General features: G+C 43.3%; 1 protein-coding gene across 3 annotated transcripts in view; it reads right to left on the bottom strand.

Moving 5' to 3' along the window:
• Window positions 1-20,758, bottom strand: part of Cdkal1 (CDK5 regulatory subunit associated protein 1 like 1) — a 633,981-nt gene that overhangs the window by 128,630 nt on the left and 484,593 nt on the right. For all 3 annotated transcript variants that reach the window (XM_057788043.1, XM_057788042.1, XM_057788044.1), the window contains exons 14-15: window positions 3,435-3,518; window positions 534-698 (exon numbers count right to left, since the gene is read on the bottom strand). In XM_057788043.1, the coding sequence (XP_057644026.1) occupies window positions 534-698; window positions 3,435-3,518 (249 nt within the window). The remainder of the gene's footprint in view (window positions 1-533; window positions 699-3,434; window positions 3,519-20,758) is intronic.

A 20,758-nucleotide genomic window follows, 5' to 3' on the forward strand; every position in this document is an offset into this window, starting at 1 on the left:
ATTTACCAAGGTATAAAACAGGGCCAGGTGACTTTTTTTACAATGAAAAAATGTTTAATTTTCGCTCCACAGGACTCAAGTATCTATGCAGCTCACACTAGCATGAGGTACCACAGCACGTGTGTGCCGCAGCTTCGTGTCTGTTCACCTGTAGGCTTTAGCCGTGTTACAAACAGCTTTGTCAGCAGGGAAACACCAGGTCCTTATTCCCCTCCCTTCAGGATAGACGATACAGAAACATGCTGGGTCTGTTCACCCTCGGTGTTGAATCTCCTATCTACAAATAATGGCTTTTTGCCTTCTGCTTATGGCCTGGAAAAGGAAGCAGTTTATTCCCTTTATGGGCAGAGAAGCAAAAGGCTGCATCAGCACCCACGCAGCTGCACCTCTAGATCTCCATCTGCCAGAAAGGAGCAAAACCTGCGCATCCTCAGAAGGGGCCTACACGTGATCACAGACTCGTGGCGCAGGTCACTGTGCTTCCCAAGCTGCCACGTCGTCAGCAGCGTAGGGGACAGAAACCTTGAACTTACCTTTGTTAAACCCGAGACTTCTCCCTTGGCCAGAGGCTTGCTGATGGATGGTGTGTAGATTTTGGTGTTCGATACCGGCTGTCCTTTCAAAAAGTGTTTTCCTGATTCATAAATGTCTACTTCAACCATTTTCCCCATGAATTCAGGGTTCTTTGGCACTAAAACCTTTAAACAGATTTTCAGAAATTAGAAGTTTTTAATATCAGCCTGATTTTACAATAGTTCTAGGCTAAAGCACAATGATAATGCCATAGGAAGGCTTCTTGCTACCCCCACCCCCATCATTAACTTTCTACATTACCGCAGTGTGTCTGCCACCATGAAGACAGAAAAATGATATGCCACTATCAACTAAGTCCACACTTTATTCAAGTGTCCGCAGAAGGTTCTGCTGGGGGGGGGGGGCCCCATTACAGAGTGCTCTGTCTCCTGGTCACTGAAGGCTTTGGACCCCTGAGAGTGCAAAGGCCTTTCTGAGATGAGCCAAGGGGCTACAGGCCCATTGCCTCCATCACCAGATGCCAGGTGTCTTGAAACACAGTGGCAGGAAGCTGTGAAATTCCCAAAAGTCAGCCAACCACTTCTGGAGTAGCCTTTGACACTCAGCCATTGCCTGCCCTACACAATAAAGAAAATGGATTCAGAAATTATGAAAGCCTCACACTTCCAATACTTTCCAATTTAGCTGTCAGGGAAATGGTTTAATAGGCTCTTCAAATGAAGATCTTGTGTGTGTGTGTGTGCACGCGTGCACGCGCGTGCGTGTGTATTCATGTGTGCAAAAAGGCAAGAGGAAGGACATTTCAAAGCAATTCTTTCAGTGAAACGGCACATTGGTGTTTGTCTAAACGACTCCTCTGGCTAATGGCCGCCTTTCATGCCTTTTGTTGTTAGAAAAGAAATGTGTTTGTTAGTCTCATGAGTCAATCTCTGTACAGAAGCAGCCACTCTGAAGGCCACTTTAGGTGGCTCACGGGTAGCTGTCACATGGCTTTCTTCTAGAGACTGCTGATAGAGCGAGAGAGGTCCATGCTCACCTCAGCAGAAGTCGCCTCTTGTCGGGATCTTTCAGGTCGTCTGTACACATTTTACCCACACACACCTCTGCTTTGGTATTGTAGCTACTTGCCAGCCTCTTCGGGTCAGAGTCCAATATAAACAGAGCAGTGCTAAACCAATAATCCTTTGATATTTTGATGCAATCTTATTTAGAAATAGAAGCTATGACATCTTTGAAAGGCTTAGTTATAGAGACAGAAAAAAAAGGGGGGGCTAAGAAATGGTCAGGGAGGATCCTGCCATTGCCACACTGGGTGTTGGTCTTTCTGAGGTCAGTTTTTAGGATCACTGTACACATGGCTTCATCAAAGGGTAGGGAAAAGGTCACTTGGGGGGTGGGTGACTCATGGCAAACAGGCCAACTAAAAGAGCATTAGTATCAGGCCCTTTTAAATTAATTTTATAAAGTAAGAAAATCCCTAACCCAAACTATGCCTAGAAATTCTGGTGCTAGTCCCGTGGAATATAAGCCTTCTTGGTCTGCTGCCTTGACCTGAATGAAGGGCTCAGTGTTTCTTGTTTTCTCCCCCTGCCCCCCCCCCCCGGTTTTAATAATTGGAAAAAGCCCAACTGCCTTCCACTGGAGGAAACAGCTAATGAGGCATGCTGTTGCCTTTTAAATGAAGGGGGAAAGGTTCCCTGCTGAGGCACAAACCCAGATGGCAAGAGAAAGAAGAGAGAAGAGGCAACCAACATACATCGGGGCCCTCCCCAAGGCTGAGCAGAGGGCTGGCTTGCATACAAGAATGGCTCTTCCTGAGATGGGAACAGGAGAGGGTCAGCTTAAATGTGAGGTACAGGGGCTTCTTTCTCAGCTGCAGCCTTCCCTGTACCCCACAAGAGTCTCCACGTGGGCTCTGAGGGGTCCTACCTGGAACTATTCCATGTGGATAAGCAATAGTGAGGCCTCTCTGCTGCTTTTCCCTTGCCCAGCCTTATCTGAAGTGCCCATGTAGTACTTAAAATCCCCAAATTCCAATTCCAGTCATGACCCAGAGAGAGAGAGAAAAAAAAATCCACTTCTCATCTGATGAGAAATAACAGAAGGATAGGAAACACCATTTGACATTAAGGAAAATTAACATGACTCAGAACCATCTGTGGCCATCCCACGCCACTCTGAGTGTCTCCTAGGACACGTTTTCCATTGTCCTCCTTGGTCCATCCAGGGTTCCTCCCTGAGGGAAGAACTCTGTAAATCACTTCTGACATGCTTTCCCCCTCTAGGGAAAAGAAGCCCGAGGTGCTGACCACAGTCAGGAGCTTCTAACATCCCTCTCCAGTGGCTGTGTGTTTATACTGGGTATGTATTTTGAGATCAATTAAGTTTTTCTATATTTTTTAAAATTCTACTTTCCTAGAGAGGCTGGGAACAGAAGAGAAAGGGCCCATCTGAACTACACTCAGACCAAAGAAGCACTGTGGAGGCCTTGTGAGGGTGCTGGGGGGGGGAGGGAGGAGGACGGGGCGGGGTAGAGGGGAGGACACACACATGCTTGGCAGCCTCTCTCACCTGCAAGTGCAAGGGCACATCTCCAGGGCACTGGCTTTGCTTCCTGCACACACTCTCCCTGCCTTGCCAACAGGAGCCCCTCTCCACCAACTGCATTAGCTGCTAGTTCCCAACGCCCAGAAGCCTAAGGCTGTTCTAGAGACTCTAGTGGCCCAAAGTATATTCAGGGACCAGAAAAAAAAAAAAAAAAAAAAAAAAAATCAGAGTTCAACCCCTTGCTAGCCTGGTTCCTTGGATTCAGTTTGTTTTCTTCTTGTTATCCCCTTTGCTTAAACTTTCAGAACTGGTCTCAGTCTGGAGAAAAAGAAGGGAACATGAAGGATTCTTACCTGCTCGTAGAAGCGATTATGTGCAACATAAAACTTGGAGTCAAAAGACTCTTCTGTTACTAGCACTTGCTGTCGTTCACCAATCTGTGGGGAGAAGAAAAGGCAAGGGTGAAGAAGCAAGAAGCCCAAAACATCTCTGTGAGTTCGAGGCCAGCCTGGTCTACAGAGTGAGTTGCAGGACAGCTAGGACTACACAGAGAAACTCTATCTTGAAAAAACAAAACAAAACAAAAAATTCTGAAAATAAGTGTCGGCCCATATAGTATCCTGGACCATAGCTGCTTCTTGAATTTAGAGTAGGCTGCAGATGGTCAGTTGTTTAACAGACAACATTGTGCATAATTCATTCCCATCTCTGGAAAACCATTAACTATGCAGGGATGTGAAATCACCACAGCGCACTCGTTTTGAACATGACTATGAAACAACTTGATCAGATTGCTTTCTTTCACACAGGAAAGATACAAGAAAAAAAAAGGCCCCTAAAATACACCAAGATCTAAATATCACTTTGTTTCTTGCAACAAACTTGTACAACAAGCCAGAACAAGCTGCTTCTAATCCAAATGCAGGGAAATATTTTGGCAATATGGGAGAATAGTAATAAACATTAATTTGAGTTATGAGGGATATAACACTAACAAAAATGCACCCGAAACTAGTCATTAGGGCTGCAGAGATAGTTCGGTGATTAAGTGTGCACACAGCTCCTCCAGAAGACTAACATTTGAGTCCTGCACCCACACTGGACGGCTTACAGCTGCCTGCATCTCCAGCTGATTTCCTCCTCTGCCTTCAGGGGCACCTGGACTCTCTCGTGTGTACATACCCTCTTCCCAGATACACACACACAAACACACACACACACATTAATTTCAAAACATACACATAATTTAAAAAACAAAATTAGTTGTTAGGCCTTTACACTTCAGTGTTGCAGGCTTCATACAATCCTGAAATTATGACTATTTACATAAGCATTTACTTATTTTATATATATATATATATATTTTGCTATGGGCAAGTGTCTCTTTGTTGTAGCTATAACTCCATGCCATCTTTTAAAGAACAAACATGAAATTATGAAGTTTGCTGATCAATGGATGGAACTAGAACACATACTAAATGAGGAAACCAATATCAGACCCAGAAAACCAAATGTCACACGTTCCACTCAGGTGGATCTTTAGATTTGTGTGTTTAATCAGGAGAACCTGTAGAATTCAGAAAGTCAGGGGGGCATTGGTAGGGAGTAGGGGAGAAGGACCTTAAGGTAAGAGGATAGCAGAACACAGATGATATAAAGGGGAAGAGGAGAATAAAGGGGAGAGAGGTTTGGGTGGAAAGAGGGATGGGAAGGTAGGGCAAAGAGGAAGAAGGATGACTAATACTAAAGGCGCTCGGAAAAGCCGTATGTATCTGTAAGCTCCATATATATACACACACACACACATATTTGTATACAGGAGTTTAGTTCATATAAAAGAGTTACCCTACACAGGGGATAATGTTCCTTCCTGTGCTAGATAGTTTTTTCCCAACTTGGCACAAGCTTGGGAAGGAACTTCAATTGCGAAAGTGCCCCCACCAGGCTGGTTTCTGGAAAAGCCTGTGGGACATTTTCTTGACTAATGATTGGTGTGGGCGGGCCTACCTTACTGTGGGTAGTGCCACCTGTGAGTAGGCAGGTGGTCCTGGGTGTATAAGAAGCAGACTGAGAAAATCGTGGGGAGCAAGCCAATAAGCAGCACTCCTCCATGGCCTTTGCATCAGTTCCTTCCTGCAGGTTAAGGCCTTGAGTTACTGCCCCAACTTTCATGGACAATGGACTTACAAGTTGTACAGTGAAATAAAGCTCTTTCTTCTCAAATTGTTTGTGGCCATGGTGCTTCATCACAGCAATAGAAGTCCTAAGTAAGACACCCCTAAAAGTCATGGGTTGCCAAATAAAACCCCAGTGCCAGTTGTGGGATACCTTCCCTTGAGAGATGTCCTGGAAGCCCCCAAAACAATACAGGCAGGCCATTGCCATTGCTCTTGGTTGCCCCACTCAAACTTGATGATAAGACCTACTGCTAAAGACAGCACACTCTGGTCACAGAACATGGAAAAAACAAGCTGGTACTGAATAGGAAGCTTCTTCTCTGCCACCTAGCTTCGTAGTATTAGAGAGTACTATACAGGCTTCATAGTATTAGAGAGTACTATACAGGTTTCATAGTATTAGAGAGTCCTATACAGGCTTCGTAGTATTAGAGAGTACTATACAGGTTTCATAGTATTAGAGAGTCCTATACAGGCTTCATAGTATTAGAGAGTCCTATACAGGCTTCGTAGTATTAGAGAGTATTATACAGGCTTCATAGTATTAGAGAGTCCTATACAGGTTTCATAGTATTAGAGAGTACTATACAGGTTTCATAGTATTAGAGAGTCCTATACAGGCTTCATAGTATTAGAGAGTCCTATACAGGCTTCGTAGTATTAGAGAGTATTATACAGGCTTCATAGTATTAGAGAGTACTATACAGGCTTCATAGTATTAGAGAGTCCTATACAGGTTTCATAGTATTAGAGAGTCCTATACAGGCCACCAGGAGAAAACGTCATGCACAGTCTTGCTCGGCTGTAGCAAGCTACACCCCGGGTGCAACAGTGGTACAGATGTTATACAAGTAATCACTCCTTTTTAAAAATGGGATTTAAGGCCCATTCTATAGGAGGGAATTCTTGCCTGATATTGCTAATCTGATCAAGAATCCATGGTTTGGGAAGCTCACAGGCTCCAGAGGTGAATCCACAACCATTATCCTGCTAAGTGTGCACAGTATCAAACTGCCCTCAAAATTAATATTTTTATGCCTTTGTATTAGTGCAGCTCTCAGACCTCATCAGAGAGGTTTCTCTGAGCTGTGAACGGTGGTTAAAGCAGAAGCTCACAGCTGGTCAAGGCACAGAGAATTAGTGGAGTGCTTCGCCACAAAGAGACATCTGTTACCCCACTCCCACAAGCCTCAGTCATGAATAGTACAGAAGAAGGGATGGAAAGAACGTAAGAGCCAGAGGTAAGGGAGGATGGGAGCAAAACAGTGTCTTCTGGACATGACAAGGATGCTGACCTCATGAACTCTTTGTGGTTGTAGCTGGCGGCACACGACTGCCATAGGATCAGGCCACTTAGCATTCTAGCATAGAGCAGGGAGGACTCCCAGCTCCCATCTCCGAGGAGCCACTGATAGCCAATTCCTTATGGGGAAGGGAGAGTTCATTTTCTTTAAGAGTTCAGTCCCTGGTAGGTCAACCACGCCCCAGCGGATGGCCTCACACCCGTGAGCATATGGGCAGCACAAACTGGACTCAGTGGGCAACTCAAACAAGAGAAGACATAAAACTGGAAGAGGGTGGGGAGGAGGGGTGCATCTCTGAGGAGTTAGGTAAAGAAATATGGGGTGAATATGATAAAATACACTATGAAATTATCAAAGAAGTACTAAAAATACACTTTAGGAAGCAACTAACAATGGACATGTTAGGCCTGTGTTTCCAAATTACGCAGCCATTTTTAATGAGCATAAGTTGTCAGCCACATAATGGTTAAAGAAATGTGACTATGCATCCTTCCGATTGCCATTTCCAACTTTATTCCACTGTGAAATGTATCATTTAAAGGATCAGTTACTTAAAAAACAAAACTCAACCTTGTCAAAAATGTCTGCTCCATCAAACCAGCTGTAAAACTGCCTGGAATTGCTTGTGCTCTTGCTGCTTGGTAAATACACCCCATACTGGCAGGATGGTCATTTCCCCCAAGAAAGTCCTATTCTCATTTGTGGGGACTTGTCACTGTGTTCAGGCAGTTATCATTTAGGAACCATAAACACAGCTGCACTGAACAGACCACCTAACAATTAAAAAAACAACAGAGTAAACTCCCCACTCCCTCTTACACTGCCAATACCTAAGTATGCCCCAATGTGCCATCTAGCTTACCACCCCATTCAAATGCAATCCCCTTAGCCAAAAGCTGTGAGGTCTCTGAGCATGCTTTTTTCTTTTCTTTCCTTTTCTTTTTTTAACAAGACTGATCTCACTCCCTGAAAAGCAGCGCATACTCCTCCTGCAATTCATCTCTTTAAAACAATCCAAATAGAAGCCGAGGAGAGTTCCTCCAATTTCTACGATGAGCTTCCAGAGTTTCGTTTATTAAAAAAGACTGGTAAAGAGTAGGTTTCATGGGTGTTTATTCTTCTGGAGAAGGCTAGGATATTTACACACAGCTCACAGTGTGAGTTGCTTATGACTTAGGATAAGTACCTGTCGATGGTTCTTAAGGTAATCTGCAATTATACTTCATCTAGAGTTAACACGGTGAGAATATTGAAGGTGTGTAGTAGGAGCTGCGGGCCTGTTTTTCGTCCTGCCCGGCTCCTGCACGGCTCCTGCACGGCTAGCTTTACACCAGAAATAATTACACGGAGACTGTATTCTTTTATGCACTGCCTGGCCCATTATATCTAGCCTCTTCTTGGCTAATTCTCACATATTAATTTAGCCCATTTCTAATCATCTGTGTAGCACCTTACCGGGAAGATTCTAGCCTACGTCCATCCTGGGTCAGAGCTTCATCGCATCTGCTCTGGAGAGGAGAGCATGGCGTCTGTCTCTCAGAGGAGCTGCCCTGCATCTGAGCTCACTTCCTCTTCCTCCCAGCATTCTATTCTGTCTACTCCACCCACCTAAGGGATGGCCTATCAAATGGGCCAAGGCAGTTTGTTTATTGACAAATGACCTTCCTCCATCAAAGGTGTGTGCAATTTGCTGTTTTGCTATGCTTGCTTCAATTTATGTGTCCAGTTGTACCCACATCTGGGCTGTTCCATTTCATGTGGAGATAAAAACACCAACAGCAAAATACAGGTATAACGTACAACAAATAAACAAACAATAACAACAACAAAAAACTTTGTAGGTTGATGTAGGCATCTGGGATTGAGAACTATTTATAGATTAGCCTTTAACTGTCATTTGCCAAAGGGGATCAGAACTGTAGTGTGTGGCGATGGACAGTAGCAAACACCTTTCTCAGCCACTGACCTTGGGTCATTGCCGCAGCTCTAACAATTCCCAGAGGATACTGAACAAAAGACAATGGAAGAAAGCTGGACTCTGATGGGAACTGCTGCGATCCATCCCCACCTGTAAAAGCCACAGTAAATACTACCAATGCTCCCCTTTGTGACTTCTATGAATGAAGGCTTAGACTGGTTATCAATCATAACCATGAAGTCACCCTAGAAGCCAAAGAAGAAGCACTTGGCTTTGAAAACAATAAAGACCTTATAGATTTGCCTCAGTGTATGTAAGCCTCATGTCTTCTCTAGTTTTTAATTAATCTTTCAATGCTGGGCATGGAATTCAGTGCTCTTCCACGGAGTTGTACCCTAGTCATCAAACCTCATTTTAGAAGAACCATTCACTTTCTATGTTTTCTAAATGTGATCCCTACCCAAGTCTCTAATTCCATTAAAGACTCATCATCTATCAACATTTACAGTGACCAGCGTGATGTGCCTTATCATGACTGCTTCTGCTAGCAGATAAAAACAGGGCATCTGGCAAGAGGGGGCAAACCACAGGCCTCCTTAGACACACCAGACCACACCTCTTAGCTCCTTTGCTAGCAGAGGGAATGTTCCATGAGAAGGGACCAGAGTTTATCTTATACAGTGATAGAGCATGTACCGGGCCTTAGCCAACACTAATCCACAAGGCCACTCATCACAGCTACCTCCCTTCAGTGACAGCACTCACAAAACGGGTGGAGCCACCCACAAGAATGCAAGGTCATGGTACGCTGTAAAATGATCAAACACAATCCTGTAAGCAAGCATATAAGGCACTGGAAGACATGTTTTTCGGAAACCCTCCAGGAGCAGCACAACACCACACTCTGCACAAAGAGTTCAGCCTCCACTGGAAGATCTATAGAACATTCTAAGGATGGCTTCACAGCAACCTGGGCATTCCAGGAGAGGAAGAAAGGCATGCTGGGACACAGAAGGAACATGTGATCTAGCAGCACCCAAGGGAAATTGGAAAAAACAACAACAACAAAGAAACACAAAAAACCAAATAAACCCCATAATACCTAAGCCGAAAGCACACGGGGGGCTACGGATATGGCAGGAGAGCGGAGCAGGGTACAGGGTGTCTGTCAGCACATGCCTGTAAAGATGAAAGCAACCTGACTACACTTTGGCCTTCATGTCACCAAGGGAAGTTGGTAGAAGTCAGAGGGCTGAGAGGGGAAATACAGCACTTAGACGACCTTGGCCCTTGGTTCCCACAGCCTGCATCAAGTGGCTTACAACTACCTACACCTCTAGTTCTTGTGAATCAGATGCCTCTGCTGGACTCATCAGAAACCTGCATGCACACGACACATGCACGCATGCGCATACAAATTAAACAAACAAACAAATAAAAATTAAAAGCCTTTTCTCAACCAAGTTTTATGTCATCTTTTACTGTGTAGATTTGTCGTGAGAAAGCGATGTGAGCACACAGTTTCATTGGAATCTGGAAAAGGAGATCGTGTAATCCAGGCTGTTTCTTTTCTCATAGTAAGCAAGCATATGCAGAGTGCCTGAAAATGACAGCCATTTTTTTTCTGCACTGAAACTAATAATTTGATCTTTAATGGCCACCATAGAGCACTCACAAGTCCTTCAAAGGGCCACCCATGACCTAAATCCTGTTGGAGATTTAATAAACCGCTTTAAAAAAACCTCAGCGGTTGGGTGGTGGTAGCACATGCCTTTAATCCCAGCACTCGGGGTAGAGGCAGGAGGATCTCTCTGAGTTTGAGGCCAGCCTGGTCTACAAAATGAGTTCCAGGACAGCCAGGATTGTTGTTACACAGAGAAATACTATCTCAAAAAATCCCATAGTAAAAAAAAACAATCCAAATTGAAGCAAAACAACCTTCAGAAAGATGCCTCTTGTCTTTCTTTTCTTGTTTTGTAAGTCTGTAATTTTACAGTTGGTTAAATAAAATGTTTATTTATTTAATGTGTGACCCCTTGGAGCTAGTGTTTTCCTCCTTAGTAGTATGAGCCTCCAATTGGGTGTTTCTATGGCAAACTCAGTTTCCCTTTACAAAGCTCTGCCAGGAAAATCCCTAATACTGTCTGGGAAGCAGGGATAATGTGGCCCACTTGCTTGTTTCTTAATTCAGTTCTTTGGACTTTCCAAAGTGGCTCCTGGTCTCAGTAACCACTAAGTATACTCTGCAATTTTTTCATCAAATGTCAGTGGAGAAAGCGATTTCCCTGGGATGTACAGAACTTCATTCAACCCATTTTAACCTAACTCTAAAGGTCATCTGTGAAAGACGAACTATAAAAAGTCCTGTAAAACTATCGGTTTAATAGACTGGATGACTGAATAAAGTGGGGACAGTATGCAGAGATTCTCACAAGATCCTGAGGGAAGTGGGGGGGGGCTTCAAGAGCTGCTGGGAAACACAGTCCTTGTCCATGACAGTCAGTGTGATCCAGTGGTCTCGGTCTGGGAGAGCCCAGATGAGAGGATGAATCTCAGTATTCTCCATCTCCCCCTGCCTACCTCCTCTTCTCATTTCCTGCAACTAAGGCAGAAAACAGAAAATAATGTGGTATTCCCTCAGAGAAAAGCAGCAGCAGCAGCAACAACAAATGAACTTGGAGGATGCTTAGCTTAGTAGTCTTGGACTCGAGAGGGATCTCCCGAGACAGGGTCACCTGCACAGCAGCAAAGACCAAGAGAAAGAATCCTTTGAAGTGAGCCAGCTCTCCCTGTCTCCTGTTAAGAGATAACTAGAACTAAAAGCTCAGTTTTGCCGACATCATTCTGCAGTGCCTGACTTCTCCGGAGAACAGAAACACAATGGAGGATGAGCAGCAATGCTTTTCAAATTCAGTTCCTGTGCAGGCTTTGAGCTGTTCTATCACCAGAGGCTGTGACACAGGCTAAGATTTCCCAAGTGCTGAAGTTGAGAGGGTGGGTCAGGTCTAACCACCCTGCTGGAGAACATGCGTAAACACAGGCATGTTGAGAAAGCAGTGGTTTCCCACAGAATCTGGCTGCTGACTGCACGCTCCATCAGAACTACTCTATTTCCCGCCTTTCTTCTCAAACACTACGTAAAATTTGGAGAGAAATATGGAAAACAACTGCTGGAAGAAAGGAGTTATTACTCAAATTCAAGACAAAGTTGGGGTACTTTGGTTAATGTCTGTAATTCACTAAGACAATCTAAATGCTCTTTATATCAGAAAAAGCAAAGCAGGGGGTCTCTAAACTCACATGAGGCTTCATCTGTGCACTGCATGTGAAGTGTTTCCTTTACTAATTTTGCCTTCTTTTTATATTTCTGTTATGGAGCAGGCTTTCTATTGGGCCATCAACCCAATCATGACATGAAGACTTGTTATTCGTTATGAATGCTTGGCCTTATCTTATGCTTGTCCACTAGCTCTCATAACTTACTTTAACCTATTTCTCTCATCTACATTTTGCCTCAGGGCCTTTTACCTTTCTTTCCTCCTGTATATCCTACTTTCCTATTTCTCCTGTCTGGTTGGCTGAGGCTGTCTGTCTGTCTGGCCACAGGCAGCTCTCTCTTCTTCTCTTCTCTCTCTTCTTGAGCCTAGATTTCTCTTCCTCCTTAGTCTCTCTGCCGGCCAGCCCCACCTATCCCTCTACTGCCTAACTATTGGAGGTTTAGCTTTTTGTTAGACCAATCAAGTGCCTTAGGGAAGCAAGGTGAAACAAACCTAACACATCTTTACCTAATGAAGCAAATACAGCATGAACAAATGTAACACACTTTACATGATTAAAGTAATATTCCACAACACTGTTGCATTCAGAAAACCCAAGATGTGGATTTGGAAAATAATGCCAATGTAACTTCTATTTTCAATTCTGGGTAATAAAAAGTTTTAGTATTTCAATGTGACTGAAAAATGGAACAAAAAAAAATACCACAGAACCCCACAAAGATCAGAGCTTATTTGGAAAATTTGTAAACATTTACATACACAGGCCTGTGAGAGTAACAAAGCTATAAAGTGTAAAGAAATGATCTTCTCTTGAAAGAATCTAACAAGTGCTGTTTCTGAGTTGGGCTTGGAGATAGAATCCTGAAATTCCTGTACTTGGATGGCAGAGGCTGGGGGCTTACCACAGGTTTGAGTCCATATGGTTATATACCAAATTCCAGGCTAGCCTAGGCTACAGTGTGAGACCCTATCTCAAAAACAGAAGAAAATTTTTTCTATCCACACCTGTTTTTAAAAAAGAATGGAGATGAAACCAGATGTGCTTATGATCATTTTTATCACGGTCCTAACCAACTTGAATTTTATCTCTGTTTGCCCTACAAAATATTATGACATGCTACTTCTCTGGCTAAGGCTTTTTTTTTTTTAATTGTAGATAATACAATTTTTCTACCTGACTGATTTCTGAATGCATGACTCTGGGAAATGTCAAATGTCTTTCATTAACTCCAGTCAAATTAAGTTTAGTGTCGTCCCCCCCCCCCCCGCCCAAGATACCCCGAACATGTTAAACACAAGGCTGTGACCTTAAACTGTGGACTAATATTTCTGGTGTCTGTGGAGAAGCCTGCCCTTGCATATACCTTTAGACTAATTACTGTAGTGTGCTGTTGCCAGTGAACCACTGTAATTACACTTGGAGAAAAGCATGGTCTTGTTCTCTGCTAATGAAAATGATAACCTCTCCATTCGGACTCATCACTCACAACAGGCAGAGCGTGTGACACTGGCTCTCCAGGTATCACCGCTTCCCAACTGTTTATGCACACTTGGGTGTTCTCGCCTGGCAGGCCCCGGAACTAAAGAACCAGGCGTGTGTATACTAAAGAGAGTCAACAGCGATAACAGCAATAGCATTAAATTCTAACACCATCTTTACTGCACAGTGCTATCTGTAATGTAGGAGGGGCACAGCTCAGGAATGTGGAGCAGAAAACATGCACTGAGCCTCAGTTCATCAGAACCCACGGAGCTGGCCTGTAGCTGCCTGGGCTACTTGAGGGCTCGTAAGAGATGGTGACATTTATTTTTAAAGGAATTGTGTCTAATTGTAAAACAATGATAAAAATATTTTAGTTTTTTAAAGAGACATTATTCTCTGTGTGAAAAAAAATACTGTTTAGCTATGCTTATTAACAGCTAATTTTATTCAACTCCTTTGAAGCAAAGTGTCTGTGCCTTTAAAGTCATCTATATTTGCATACAGATTAATTGCTATGACTCTCTCACTGGCTCTGTTCCTTCTTTTTTTCACCCAGAAATAACCTAAATATGAAGAAAGTCAGAATAGCAAGTTTTTCCAAAGTCCTTTCTCTTAAAATGATAGAGGACACAGGAACTACACTCCAGACACTTCAGGCTGACCAAAGCCACCGTACCAGAGGCCTTAGTCCCTTTTCCTGCACTGGCTGGCTCACTTTCTTCTAGCCATGTGACCACCCCAGCCACAAAGGCAAACCCTAGTAATGTCTTCCCAGCTGGAGACCAAACCTCACCTTTCATTCCAGAACTGTGTTCACCTACTGACTGGTACCTAGCTACTAGACAGCTGACCATCTAAGACTGCTCCAAAGGAAGCTCTATACCTAGCCTGGCTAGACTTGGACCTGAAGATCTTTAGAGGCTTAACTACTTGCTTGGTATTGTAGAACATTTCAGGATACTTCCTACAGAGTTTTAGTGTGTGTGTGTGTGTGTGGGGGGGGGATTGATTGTAGCAATGATGGACAGCATGAGATCTATGATGTCAATAAACTCACACAAATCCTTCTTCCTTATCACAGACTTGGCACAAGTATTTCAAATCTATTTTTCCCAGCATAGAGTAACCTCTATCATGTCCAAGCAGTTTGGAAAAGTACTCAGAATTCATAACCAATTAAGCTGTTTGGGTAGATATTGGTAGTAAAATAATACATATCTCATTAATATGACTATGTTGACTCACATGAGATATGTAGACGGGGTTCCTTATACCTTTTAAGATTTATTTTGTTGTATTTTAATAATGTGTATGTGGGGGTGGGTATTGGGGTAGTGGGATATGTGCATGTCTGCGTGGTTGCTTGTGGAGGCTGAAGGCATAAGATCCCCCTGAATCTGCTGTTACAGGAGCTTCTGGACCATCTGACATGGGTGCTGGAAACTGAACCTGTCTCCTCTGGAAGAGCAGAGAGTGTTCTTAACCACTGAGCACTCCAGAACCCTGCCCACCAAAGCTCAATCCTAAAAACTTAACTCTTGAGCCACCTCCATCCTACTGACCTTTCCCAATATCCCTTTTGCCCATTACTCGATAAGTCTGAGCCAAATTTCATTGAAAAGCATCTCATAAAGAACAGAAATATATGACATACTTTGACTATATGTAATTTTATTTATAAATTATACATAAGAAAGATAAAAAGAGTAAGAAACCATAAGTGATTGAAAAATATAATTTTTCCAAGACATTTTGGCCATAAATATTATATGGCCATGAGATATCTTTACCTATTTACATTGTAATTAATTAAATTTTTGTATACATGTCTGTGACAATGTGTGCTATGGCGCATTATGAACTTGTGGCAGTTGGTTCTCTCCTTCTGCCATGTGTAGTATTATAGAGCATCCAACTCAGATCACCAGGCTTACCTACGGAACTATTTTGTCAGCTGTAAAATGCCAGTTTTCAGAAGTGAATGTGCAGGGCTCCCTCTTGTCTACGTTTTCATTTCCCCCAGTTTCAGTGGCATTTAACCAGCTTCAGTCTGCAAATCTTCCTTGAAATTACACATTGCCTGCGTGGCATTGTGCTGTCTGGTGACCTCCTAGTGTGTCCCACCTAGGGCACAATTATCCACTGTTCACAGTATACACTGTCTGTCCATTAGTACCCACAGCACAACAAGAGATTGTGAGAGTGGTGAGACCACTCAACACGTAATATTTATAATGTCATACTGTTATAATTTTATTACCAGTTATTATTAGTATTAATCTCTTACTGTGCCTCATTTATAAATTGCATTTTATTATGGTAGTGATATAAAAATACAACTCTCCCTTCAAAGGGATAAAGATAACTTACTGTGGAGTCAATATGAGTGACCCTGACCAGGAACACAGACAGACTCAGGGGACCCTAAATTCCACGATCCAACTTAGTACTACTCTGATAAAGTCTTGCAGTAATAGAAAGAAGAACATCATAAATCAAGGTACTTTCAAATCCACTGGTGGGTGTACCAGGTAGGTGGTTAAAAGCAAATTAGGAGGGTCTCAGCTACAGGCTTCATAGGCTATCTGAGGATATCCTCAGACTTTTGATTGGTGAGAACATGGATTCTGTTTCTAGATTTCAAAAGATTTATTTAATGGTCACAAAGATGTTAGGCCACATACGGAGGAGGGTGATATGGATAGTAAGGGCACCAGAGATCACCCAAGATAAGTAGGCTCTAGGTTTGAAACATGCCAAACTTTCCATCATCACTGAAATCCTCGTCCATTAACCAACCTTGAAGGAGTTGAGTGGAAGCTGTCGTTCTCCCCAGGAACTTCTGTATAATAGGAAGATGTGCATAGGAAAACCTCATAACATAGAGTCTGGTACACTCTGGGTTTCAGGGGTCCCCAGGTGGATCTGACTGCATCGATAGCAGATATATTTGGGGGTCTACTAAATAAGCAACATGGCCATCAAGTTAAAAAGAAACACAAAGATTTTCAGGACTTCTGACTTACTAGTTACGTATGAGTTACAGCAAATGGCATTTATTCTTATGTAAGTACTAGGTATTAGCTAGAGACTCTCCGAAACCGTGAGAAGACTATGAGTGGTCCCCACAGAGGAACGAACTGCTGAAGGATCGGTTCAAAACAAGCACACTCAAATCAGAATAACCCAGGCACATGAACGTACTTCTACTTTGTTCTCAGCCAAAGGAATAAACACCAGATAAATAAATAGCCATTTCTAAACAAATGGTTACAATGAAGAGCTGAGAATGAATGAATTCTCAGCTTTATTTCAAGCTATGTGCACTCATAAGGCACAGATGTGTCCAGCCTTACTTTTGAACCGTTCCTAAACAGGTCATCTTCCTGGAAGACACTTGTGGAAATTTTGTTTCATTCATGATACAATAAACTGAGAAAAACAAAGTAAACACAAGAAGTAAGGGCAATCAGTGTTTGGGCGAGATGGAGTTATGGAACCTGGTGATCTGTAGCCACTATCTGTCAACCTGCTACCAGCTCCACTCATTTGGAAGTCCAGACCCGGAAGAGAAAAGCAAGGCCCCTTAGAGAATGGAACTTGGTCAAGGTCATGTGGCTCATAATATTTAACCCATTAAATCAAACATAGGTTTTCCTCCTGACAGGTGTACTAGTCAAGTGGTAAGGTGACTGATTACTCTAAACAGCCTTTTTTCAATACAATGGACTCAACATAAAGCTACATGGCATAGGCAACAAATTCAAACTGAAATGTGCTGTGGAACACTGTGAGCCAAGTATGCACCAGTTAAAAACAAAAACCTCAACATGAGGCTCGGCTGTGGCTCTGTCCATAGAGTGCTGGCCTCCCATGCACTAGGTCCAGGGCTCCATGCCCAGTACCATCTACAGGGGGTCTGCTGTACATGCTTGCACCCCCAGCACTTGAGACACTGAGGCAGGAGAATCAAAAGTCTGATGTCATACTTGGCTACTGATACCTGAGACCTCTTTTTAAAACAAAAACTTAGTATGAATAAAATCATCTTAAATTTTGCACAAGTTTTTAGATTGCTCTTTGGTTAACACATCACTTCTGGGATACTGACTTAGACCACGCATGGAGCAACTCTATCTTCACCAGTTTCTTTCCACTTTTAATGTGCGGTACTGGGGATCCTCCTCCAGGAGCTAGCTGGGAAGTGTAGTCCTCCTCCCTCAGCAAGGAAACGTCTCTTCACAATAGATGGACACCCTTACAGAAACCCACAGTCAAACAAAATGCAGAGTCGTGGAGCCCAGTCCTAACACATACATCTACAATACAACCCCTGCACCTAAGGCTCAGGGATCACTGCAGAAGAGGGGCAGTAAGACTGTAGGAGCCAGACCAGGAGATTACTGTGGGACTGTCTTTCCTAGAAGTGTCAGAAGCTACACTCATTAAATCTCAACATGATTGTTTAAACATGAGATGCACAGGGATGGGTTATTCAATACTGTATGATCAACCCTGAAACTATATGCACACAAGTAACATTGTACAGACTGAGTAGGTTATAGTAATGAATTTAGAAACACACACACACCACCAACAATTAGAGAAAAAGAGGCCAGGAATTTGAAAGTGGAAGAGGGAACTTGGGAGGTTTCAGAGGGAGGAAAGGAAAGAGGGAATCATGTATTTATAATCTCAAAAAATATTTTTAAAATATGAGTACTGGGGGCCAGCCAAAATGTTCGAAGGATAAAGACCGTTGTCACCAATCACTAATCCTGACAACCTGAGTTTGACGATTAAGACCAATAGGGTGAAAGGAGAGAATTGACTCCCACAAATTTCTCTCTTATATCCACATATGGATCTCTCTTTCTCTCTCTTTCTCTCTCTCCCCGCCTTCTCTGCCTGTCTGTCTCTCTCACACACACAGGATTTTTTTTTTTTTAATGTGGCTACCAGGTAATTTAAAAGAAAATATGTGCTCACACCGTGCTTCTCCTGTCCACGGCTGCTCTAGAATACTGTGTTGCTAGTGGAGAATTTCACAGGTCACACTATCCCCGAACTACTTAAAAAAAGACCATGCTGGTCATTTTTCAAAAGATGCTGTTTTTAAAATTCACCACAAATACTCTTAATTGTGGCAATCATGTAAATACAATGCTCCAGTCTTAGAGAAGAAGGCAGGCGTATCCGTAAGTTGTGAAGGCAGGCAAGCTAAATTGTCGGTTTGGGCCATTAAATTATTCTTGCTTCGATTTTATCCCTTCCCCCCGGAATTACAGCTTCCCTAAAATCTTAGGGTGTAATCAACTTTGGACTTAAACAGAGATTTCAGGGAAATCCTGGCACCCAAGGAGAGATGATGCAAACTGCCCTCTCCTGTTCTTTAGGACGGAAAGAGCAGCCATGACAACAACAGTGGGGTGGGGGGCTTCAAAGTCAGGAAGCGGTCATTTTCAAATTAAAATTTTTTAAGTAAAAAAAATAAATGCCCGAAACACATACTACCTTTGTTAAAACAAATCTTTTATCATCCACCTTTCTACCAAAGAAGTCAGCACACACAGGAGTGATAAATAACAGCGTGGTGCGACACAGCCCACTATCTGCCAAGCCTTTGCCAGTCAGGACTGAGGCCGAGGAAGCAGAAAGGATTAAGCCGAAATCAAAGACTGCCAAGCTCTAATGGTGTCTAATTAGCATAACAAAAGACACAGCCACAATCTTTCAGCAGGGCCATACATCTCATTAAAGAAGACTGAATAGCAATTATTCTCTCCAGCTATCCCTCCTTTTCCTGGCTTCTAGGCTTAGCTCTGAGAGACTCTGAGACCCGGAGTGGGAGAGCCTCGGCTTTGTTGGCCAGGCACCCGGGATGCAGGAGGAAAACCCTGCTCCCCAGGACCAGACACCTGCATCTGTCTTCTCTGCCGAGGAAATGGAACTCCTTCAAGCACAAACAAGTCCTGCTACATATATCATAGGAACACAACACTGAAGAATGTTCACGTTGACCTAAGAAGACAGAACCCCAAACTAAATCTTATCCCCCCGCCCTTAAAATGTCCATATTAAAAGAAAAATCCGTCTGCGTATTTCTCTTCACCCACGCTAGCTATTCCCCTTTAATGCTACTTCCCCTATCTCAGACATAATGAAGCTAAATTGAAATTCTCCCAAATTCTACTGCAACCTGTAATTAGCTGGGCGCACGTGTGCGTGCACACATCATGGCTCCGTTTAGACCTAGTCTCCCTGCTTCCTTTGGATGACAGACAAGTGTGAAAATATATGAAATTCAACACAAGGAGACTGAGCTTGTGGTGAAGGGACTTTTTTTTTTTGCACACATTTAAACCAAGAATAAACAAATAAGCAAACAAACCTACTCTAGAGTGACTGCTAAGAAAAACAAAGCCTCAATGAACCTTAATATTTGTCTATTTTTGGGTAAGAATTGAGTTGGGAAAGGAAGAAAAAGGACACAGTCATTTAATTTGAGCAATTTTCAGTTGAGTACTACGTTTTGATCAGCAATGCCTTTTTCAAAAGGAAATTTGGTGTAATGCTTCTTTGATACCCGCCCCCCTCCCATAATGGCTTCGGCTGCCAAACACAATATTGTATTGTGGACCTAAGCCAAAACTAGCCAGGAATGTGGCCGCTCTAGGAAAACTGTTTAGCATAGATGCAGACCGGAACTCCTGCTACAGCTCCCAGAATGACACAGGGAAAAGAAGCCAAGTGGATGGGCTGGCTGGGAAACCCCACCAGGCCTATGCAGCTTGTCTGGGTTCCCCAAATTCCTGTAAGAAGACTGTACAGCAGGCACGGGGAGACCCTGGGACCCCTGAAACCGAACTGGAAGCTGGGCCAGACTTTTTAATGATCTAATGTGATGAAGGACTAGGAATTCAAAAGTTGTGTTAAAACACTAGCCTGGTGGCCGAAAAGCCATCCCTGATTTGTGGTCCTAACCAGCACTGGGCTCATCCACGCTCCCTGTTCCGCACTCTATGCTCAGACAAATGGAGTGATATGACGGGTCCTGCCACACTAAAGGATCCTGAAAGTCAGACCTTTCCTTTTGCCTAGGGATTGGTCTGACACTCTTCAGGGAGACTGCTTGGGGTCCGCATATAAAGGCTGCTTTCTGAAGGGGTTCCCTGGCCGCCACCCATCATTCCTTTCATCTCATTCCGACCCTTAATGAAGCTCCTCTCTAGGCTCTGGAGGGAAGTCTCTGTCCTGTAAGTTCCGGCCTTGTCTCTCCATATGTCACCTTGTTTCTACCCAATGCTCTTCCTCCCACCTGGAGGCCAATCTCATTCTAATAAATTTCACCAAAGGGAGTGTCCACTGCCAGCCCTGCAAACAAGCCCCGCTGTAGCTGTTTTACTTCTTATATGACAAGCTGCTCTTCACCCTTGACCTTGGGGGCAGAGCAGGATGATTTTTTCTGTTTCTTTTCTCTTTTAACTTTCTTTTAAATTATTCTTTGTGTCTTTCAC

Source organism: Chionomys nivalis, chromosome 13 (genome assembly GCF_950005125.1).
Source record: "Chionomys nivalis chromosome 13, mChiNiv1.1, whole genome shotgun sequence".
Taxonomy (NCBI): domain Eukaryota; kingdom Metazoa; phylum Chordata; class Mammalia; order Rodentia; family Cricetidae; genus Chionomys; species Chionomys nivalis.